The 7,951-nt window shown below is 32.6% G+C and overlaps 3 protein-coding genes across 3 annotated transcripts in view; 1 reads left to right on the top strand and 2 right to left on the bottom strand.

The window, feature by feature from the left end:
* The window catches only part of LOC149490702 (uncharacterized), a 50,267-nt gene that overhangs the window by 31,392 nt on the left and 10,924 nt on the right, over positions 1-7,951 (bottom strand). The gene's annotated exons all lie outside the window — the stretch shown is intronic.
* Positions 792-5,559, top strand: Glg1 (Golgi apparatus protein 1). Its single transcript, XM_089707653.1, has 7 exons — positions 792-1,778; positions 1,881-3,580; positions 3,662-3,809; positions 3,902-4,125; positions 4,706-4,889; positions 5,159-5,265; positions 5,343-5,559. Exons 1-7 carry the CDS (start codon positions 1,025-1,027, stop codon positions 5,505-5,507), a joined length of 3,282 nt encoding a protein of 1,093 aa, XP_089563779.1. The 5' UTR covers positions 792-1,024; the 3' UTR covers positions 5,508-5,559.
* On the bottom strand, positions 5,555-7,353 carry LOC149490704 (DNA primase large subunit-like). Its single transcript, XM_089707662.1, has 2 exons — positions 6,057-7,353; positions 5,555-5,820 (listed from the first exon to the last, which is right to left on the bottom strand). The coding sequence occupies exons 1-2, from the start codon at positions 7,285-7,287 to the stop codon at positions 5,579-5,581; spliced, it is 1,473 nt and encodes a 490-aa protein (XP_089563788.1). The 5' UTR covers positions 7,288-7,353; the 3' UTR covers positions 5,555-5,578.

The following is a 7,951-nucleotide window of genomic DNA, read 5'->3' as shown; positions in this document are numbered from 1 at the left end:
TAGGTTAGGTTAGGTTTCTTAAAAAAAAACTACACAGAAACAGGAGCCCCGCGAAGCGGGGCTCCGTCGACGCGCAAAAAAAAATCAAGTTTAGGTTAGGTTAGCCGTTAGGTTAGGTTAGGTTAGGTTTCTTAAAAAAAAAACTACACAGAAATAGGAGCCCCGCGAAGCGGGGCTCCGTCGACGCGCAAAAAAAATCAAATACCTACGTGTGCCCTCCTCCCCCCTCTCCTCCCCCCACAAAAAACCTATAATACGTGCGGCAGTTCTCTAAAGAATTATTATTTTATTCATCCGGTAATCGGACAACTAATTTATTTTATTCATCCGTTTAGCGGACGACTAGCGCTGTCCTTAAAATTATTTTTGACAAATTCATTTTAAAAATCACTTTCGAATTATATTTATTATCTACAATTGTGAATGCGTCATATAACATTTATTATCTATAATGGCATGTCGTAAATACGTGGTAAATACAAACTTACATTTTCCAGGTAATATAATTTAAGAAATTGTTATAAATAAATTAATAATACGGCATTATATTTAAAAATATTGCCTGTGTGCGAGATTACTAGAAGTTTTAATACGACAATGGTATAAAAGTGTCGTTTTTAGTACAAAAATAACCTTAAAAAAAAAAATTTTCATTTTCGATTTTCACAAAAACTACGCATTTTTGTTGGAAAAGAAAAGCAGTTTGTTAAGAAAATCCACTACCAGCTATCGATTAAACAGCACAAAATAATGAAATTCGGGGACATCGAATCAAATATTTAACCTGATCAACTGTCATTGCATTTCTACATCAAATGCCAAATTACAAAAAAGCTTGTATATTTTTGCTGATAATGACAAATTTTTCATAAACTGAATAAAATGTGATAGCGAAATAAATCTTGAACAAGTAATAAGTTGTTACAGAATAAAAGTATTTTTAGTATGTGTAGTGCCACGCAATTGTAATAATATTTTAAAAGAAAAAAAAAATAACAACGCAAACTTTGACCGGTGCTTCAAAATGATCTATTCTAGAATTATTTGTGTTCTTGTGATATACTTACTAAATTGTTTTATATGTGCTCAGTCCTTTGGAACTTTTAAATCTGCAAGAGAACGATACAGAGCAGATTTAGGCGAGTGTGGGCCGTTTGAAAAGCAATGTTCACATTTGGACGATGATTTAGCTCTACTTTCTTGTGCACTCAATATAACACACAGTAATAAAACTCAGTTACCGTTTATTTGCCAACATAAAATATGGTTACATCAATCAGAACTCTTGGACAATGTTTTTCTTGAAAGCAAAATAAAAACATCTTGTTTGAATGAACCAATCATTTTAGATTGCTTGAATTCTGTAGACAATATCATTGACTGTGTTTTAAAACGAAAACCTAGTGTCAAAGATAAGACTTGTTGGAAAACAATAAACAAAATTGAGTCTTTAATATTTAATGATTGGCAAATAACCAAAAGTTTTTTGAAGAATTGCTTTGATGACATACAAGCATTATCATGTGGGCGAATACCCCCAGACCCAAGAAGTCTTTCTCAAATGCACACATTAAAATGTATTCAAAACCATGAACAAAGTTTAAAGCCTGAATGTCAATCTGAAATAACTGTACTTCAGGAGATGAAATACAGTACCCTCCAAATGGATAAATTAGTATTTGCTGCATGTAATTTAGATCAGAAAAACTTTTGTCCTGATGAAGTACCTGGAACACTTTCAATGTATAAATGTCTGATTAGACATAAATATGAGAATGGTAATAGTTGAATTTATTTAAAGAATAATTATTAATTAACTATATGTTTTTTTTCTTGAATCATAGTTTAGGTAATTTAAATTATTTTTTTTTTATTTTTAGGTATGTCAAAAAGATGTCAGGACCAACTATTTTATGCTCAAAGAAATATAGTAATGAACTATAGAATGAGTAAAGGTCTGGTTAAATCATGTAAAGAAGACATAAGAAAATATCATTGTCGTAAAGGTGTCGTTGATGACAAAGATGTGCGTCTTGCTCAAATTTTGCTTTGTTTAGAAAATGTGGCAAGAAATGAGTCATTGAGAGTAACACCAGAATGTATTTCTGAAATGACAGAACATAGAAAGATGCTCATGGATGATTACAGACTTTCACCAGAGCTAATGCAAAATTGTGCAAATGACATTACAACTCTGTGCAAAAGTGTTGAAACTGGTGGAAAAACCATACACTGTCTTATGGAACATGCAAGACCAAAAAGACGTAAGGACAAAAGAATAAGCTTAGCATGTCAAAAATCTTTGGAAGTATTGATTCAAGAGGCAGATCCAGCTGAAGATTGGAGGGTAGATCCTATTTTACGTAAAGCATGCAAACCAGTTGTTGATAGAGCCTGCAGAGAGGTCAATGGAGGCAACGGTAGAGTTATGTCCTGTCTAATGGAAAAACTGGGCACTGCACTAATGAGCCCAGATTGCGAAGCTGCTTTGATACAGATACAATATTTTGTGTCAAGGAACTTCCAATTAGATCCACAGTTATACAAAGCTTGCAGATATGATGCAGTCACTCAGTGTAAAGCTAAATTGCAGTGGGCTGATGCCAGTGAGCATCAGTCACAAAAGGATCCACTAATTCTCCCTTGTCTTTATAAATATGCTTATGAGTCTGAGTTGAAAGGCATGTTGTTGCCTGCTTGTGAACAACAAGTCAGAAGAGTAATGCAACAAAGGGCAATAAGTGTTGACCTACTCCCAGAAATAGCTGATACTTGTATAGATGACTTGGCAAATTTATGCTTTGAAAATACAGACAAAGGTGAAGAAATACAATGCCTGCAAAGCAAAATAAAAGAATTGGGACCGAAATGCAGGGAGATAGTCACAAATTTTACAGAAACCCAAAGTGGTCACATAGAACTAAATGCAATAGTTAGTTCTAATTGTAGAGTACCTATAGAAAAATTATGTTCGTCTGAATTGAAGACTAAGACTGAAATGGATGATGGCATTTTAGATTGTCTCATTAGACGAAAAAGTGATCCAGAAATAAAAACAAATTTAAAATGCAGGGCTGCTATTGAGCATGAACAATTGATCTCATTGAAAAATTATAGGTTTACAAGAAAATTTAAAAATGCATGTAAGTCTTATGTATTAAGGTTCTGTCCCAAAGCACAAACAAAAAGCCAGGTTGTGACCTGCTTGAGTGAAATAGTGAGAAATGATACGATAAGTAAAAGAAAACATACAATATACAAGGAATGTCGCCAACAATTAAGAAGTCAGCTCTTTCAACAAAAGGAAAATGTGGATTTAGACCCTGAACTTAAAGAAGCTTGTAAGAAAGACCTCTTTGAGTTATGTCCTAGAATCCCACATGGGGAATCAGCAGCTTTGGAATGCCTACAAACAGCAAAAACTAAATTAAGCGAACCTTGTCGAAAAGCTATATTTGTTGTAAGAAAACAAGAATTCACCGATAATGCAATTGATTATCGTCTTGTCACCACTTGTAGTGATATGATTGATTTGTATTGCCATAATACTGATCCCTCCACTTTACTGGATTGCTTGAAGGTAACTTTAAACTCAAAAAACATCATATATTACTTTTATTCTAGCAAAATGATGTTAATTCAATATTTATCCCATTTTTAGGCTCATCGAGAAGCAGCAGACTTTGATAAGTCCTGTAAATATGTTGTGACGAATAGAATGATCGAACAAAATATGGATTATCGTTTCAATAATAATCTTCAGAATGCTTGCAAGGGAGATATACAAAAGCATTGTTCACAAATTATTTGTAAGTATTCCTTTATTATTAAAAAGAAAAGAACACCTTATTCATAAAAGATTGAATTTCTGACATATTATCGTTTCTTTATTTTATTTCAGTAAACGAACCACAGGAGGAATTACAAGGAAAAGTCTTATATTGCTTAAAAGAGCAATTTAGAGCTTCGAAACTTGAAAAGGCGTGTGAGAATGAATTGGCCAATGTACTTAAGGAGCAAGCATTGAACTATCGCCTTGATCCTCTGCTTGGAAAATTATGTAAAGCAGAAATACAGACAATTTGTGCCATCCCAAATGATTCAATAACTAATTCTGATGGACAGGTAAGTTTTTTTTTAAGCTATTGCATAGCTTCTATCGCGGGCCTTGAGCGCAGGGACCGAATCCAGAAATTCCGTAACGAAAAAACCTCACGCTCCCCACTCCGACGGGCGCGGAGGTGTGGCTTGAAGGCATAGCATGCAATAGCTTTACCGCGGCAGTCCCTGAGTGCCACACGTCTTTTTTTATATTTTTGAGCTTGAGCTCTGATGCGAATTTAGTGGTTTTCGCGTGATAGAGTAACAAACACAAATTCTTACAAACTAATATTTTTATCTCTAGTGGGATTAGTAGGATATTGCAGGAATTTTTATTTATCTTGCCAGTAAATATTATTATCAGCCATAAAAGTATCTGCATGATTTAAGCGCTTAAAATTTATTACGAAAATTACTGATAACGTACCTACACGTTTTATTTTATTTTTGAATGAAAATAATCTATAACTATCAATTATTTTATTTTCATTCAAAAATAAAATAATTGATGGTTCTAGTGGTTTGTGTGGTTGCTATTATCATTTATGCATTTCTTTTTGTTATTCCTTGATATGTTATGATAAACAACATTCTTTCCCTGCAGGTAGAAGAGTGTTTAAAAAATGCTCTTTTAAATCGTAAAATTGTATCAGCTGAATGTAAAAGAGAAGTAGTACAAATTATAGAGGAAACTGAGGTGGATATTGAAGCGGATCCACTACTGGAGCGAGCTTGTGCTTTAGATTTGCTTAAATATTGTAAAGATTTGGAGCATGGCTCTGGTAGACGTAAGTATAATTAATAGAGAATACGCCATTTTTTTTAAATAAAGAAACACCCAAAATCTAGTGGTATATTTTTATGAGTGTCATCAGTTGCTCTATAGTTGAAATTCGACCTTAACTATAAACGCAGCGTACAACAGTGATTGTGATTTGGGTGTAATAATTTTTTATTCATTACATTTTTTATGCTTATTAATAATTTCATACTCGTCTGTACACGTAATTTTAGAAAAATTTTCACATACACATGAAATTAATATTAATTTTTTCAGGTTTGAAGTGCCTAAAAATAATACTCAACGACGGTAATAGGAAACTTGAAGCTGAATGTGAAAAAGAATTATCTAGTAGACTAGAGATGTACAGATATGTTGCAGCTGTAAGTAATGGATATCACTTTATTCAATACCTTTTTAGTTTCCTGAATCCGTTGTATTAATAATTTAATTATTTCAGGTAAATGTTGTTGAAAATCTGGGTGATGTTTACAATGAAATTTCAACATCGCCATCAAAAAAATATTTCTTAGTTGTAGGCTTCTCAATTATAGGTTTAATTTTTATATTTGGTTTGTATTGTGGCAGAGTAACAAAGAAAGCTATGTATGTAAAAAGGAAATAGATAAAATAAGTATATAACTCAATTTAGTATTAATAAATAAATTGCTATCATGTTTAAGTATTTTTTATTTATTAAAAATTTTCATCAAAATCCATTTCTTCTATATTACTTTGCTCATTCTTGATGATAGGTTTGCTTTCCTTTTTCGGTTCCAACTTAATGCCGCCTTTGACCATTTTTTGACTTTCTTCAAAGTACTGATTGGGATGATTTATCCCTAAACCAAGATCACTGTTGTGCACTGCATCAAAGTATTTACTGCACGCTATTTGATAATGACCTTTCTTTGCCATTTCAACAACTTCATTGATTGCTGAAACAATAATATAAATAAAAAAAATTTAAAATATAAATACTTGCAAAATCTGAACATTTCATGTTATTACAGTACAAAATGAATGAAAATTATCCCAGTGAATGTACTATTAAAATTGGTTCAGTTGTTCAAACCCCCAAGCAAACAATAAATATAAAAAAAGTTATTTATAAAAATTACTAATGCTTGAAATGATATTTTGAAACCACCTCCATTTATCAATATAGATTTACCTTGACCATCATATCCATATCCTTTTAATTTGTTTTTTAAATTACTTGCATCACAGTGTTTAAATGGACAGCCATGGCAATCACCAGGACCCACATTGCCATTAATAATTCTTAAACAATTTAATGGGGAGTAATTCTTTTTACTACCCTCTTTACCATAATTGAATCTGACATTATAAGCATACTGCTTTTCAAACTTATCTAAATCCATTATCTTTGTGAACTCGTCGCGCCAGAACTTTAAGGAATCTTCTAATGTCACCCCTATGCCCTTTAGGAACAAACCATACTGAAATCTGCCTCCATGTTTCAAATGATGAGCCGATCTTAGATTCTCATGCAGTTGGCGCATACATAATGGGAATGATTTGACCGAAAGTGAATCAATACTTTCAATTGGAATAGCAGCTTTAGAATCACTATAATCATTTCCTGCATATGACTGATGCAATCCCTTCAATAGACAAACTAATCTCTCATCCTGTTCTATTTCACTCAAATGATGGTATGCAATTGCAAGACTTTGTTTTAAGTGTGCTCTATATTGTGCTGTTAACACAGATATGAAGTCTTTGTGTGGAATGTATGCATACCCTCCTTTTATATAAACCTTCCTAGCTCTGACTAAATCAAGAACTTCATAAAATTTTACTTTGTAAAATTTCATATTATCAATGTTTTGATGATGGGTTGATTCCCTTAGATTTATAATAACTTCATTTTTTTCTTCATCTGATATATTTGTATAATATAGATGGTTAAGGGTGAAAAATTTGTCAACAGCATCACTGCTCATGGTCATAAACCGCATCCTGAATAATTCTAATTCCCGTGAAATAAACCAACGCCTGAGTTCTTCAGTTCTGCAATAGGCAAGTCGAAGTATAAAATGAGCTATATGATCTTTGCGTCTTGCTTCTAAATCAACTTCTGATATGCCACAAGCGGATTTTTCACACAACCTCACATAGTACTTTATTCCCTGGTTCCGTAATTCACTTATAACAAATTCGTTCCATTCATCTGAATACATTCGCAGACCTTTTAAAGTAGTTGCAGTAGCTAATGTTCTTAATAATGTAAGCCTTTCTAGAGCTAAAGTTTCAAATTCTTGCAAGCTTATATCTTCAATAGGGGGAATTTTATACATTTGTAAATCATGAGGATATGTTTCTATGCGACTTCCTGTCACTGCAGTTTTCACAGACTTTCTTTTTATTTTAAAATCCATTTTGAAATAAACACTTGATAATCCTTGTACTAAGTTTAATAGCGAATTTTAACTTTATTGAATAGTTCAAACCAAGTTCAAACTGTTTAATAGTGATCTATCATTATCAATTGGCGCCAAATTTGTTGACAGTTGAACAAAACAAAGTCATGTGACAAATGTGTGACAATTGACATTGACTTGTACATATTACGTGCTCTGTGGTACCTACATATTAGGTATATAAGATCTGTGACTGTTCTGTAAGGGCGTATTGGCGTCAAGAAGCTTATATCTAATACACTGGAGATTTCGGTATGAACATTTGACGTGTAACAAGAAAATTGTTGTGTTCTATCACTTTCACACCTAACTTGGTATTGCCACTGTTAATACGAAGTTTTCCCAAGGCTACTATGTATGCTGTAATATTCTGTGCAAAAGGTTAGTTTTTGTACATGAGTTTGTTGATAAATTGCCAACAACGTCATTCAGAAGCATTGTTGGATGAGACAATTATTATTTATGCTAAATAAAATAAGTATCTGAACCAATTATTAAAAAGCGATACTCCCTGATTATGGGTAGTTACCATAATAAAATTGTAGCAACTCTAACTTTGACAATATGGCATAAGTGTCAAAAAAATTGCGTCGCTTCGAATATTTAAGTTAATATTGTTGCG

Source organism: Colias philodice, chromosome 2 (genome assembly GCF_061535455.1).
Source record: "Colias philodice isolate Cphi_HAF_F1 chromosome 2, ilColPhil1 Martin Lab GWU primary, whole genome shotgun sequence".
Lineage (NCBI taxonomy): Eukaryota > Metazoa > Arthropoda > Insecta > Lepidoptera > Pieridae > Colias > Colias philodice.
The sequence above is the reverse complement of the archived record's forward strand: the minus strand, read 5'-3'. Positions and strand labels throughout refer to the sequence as shown.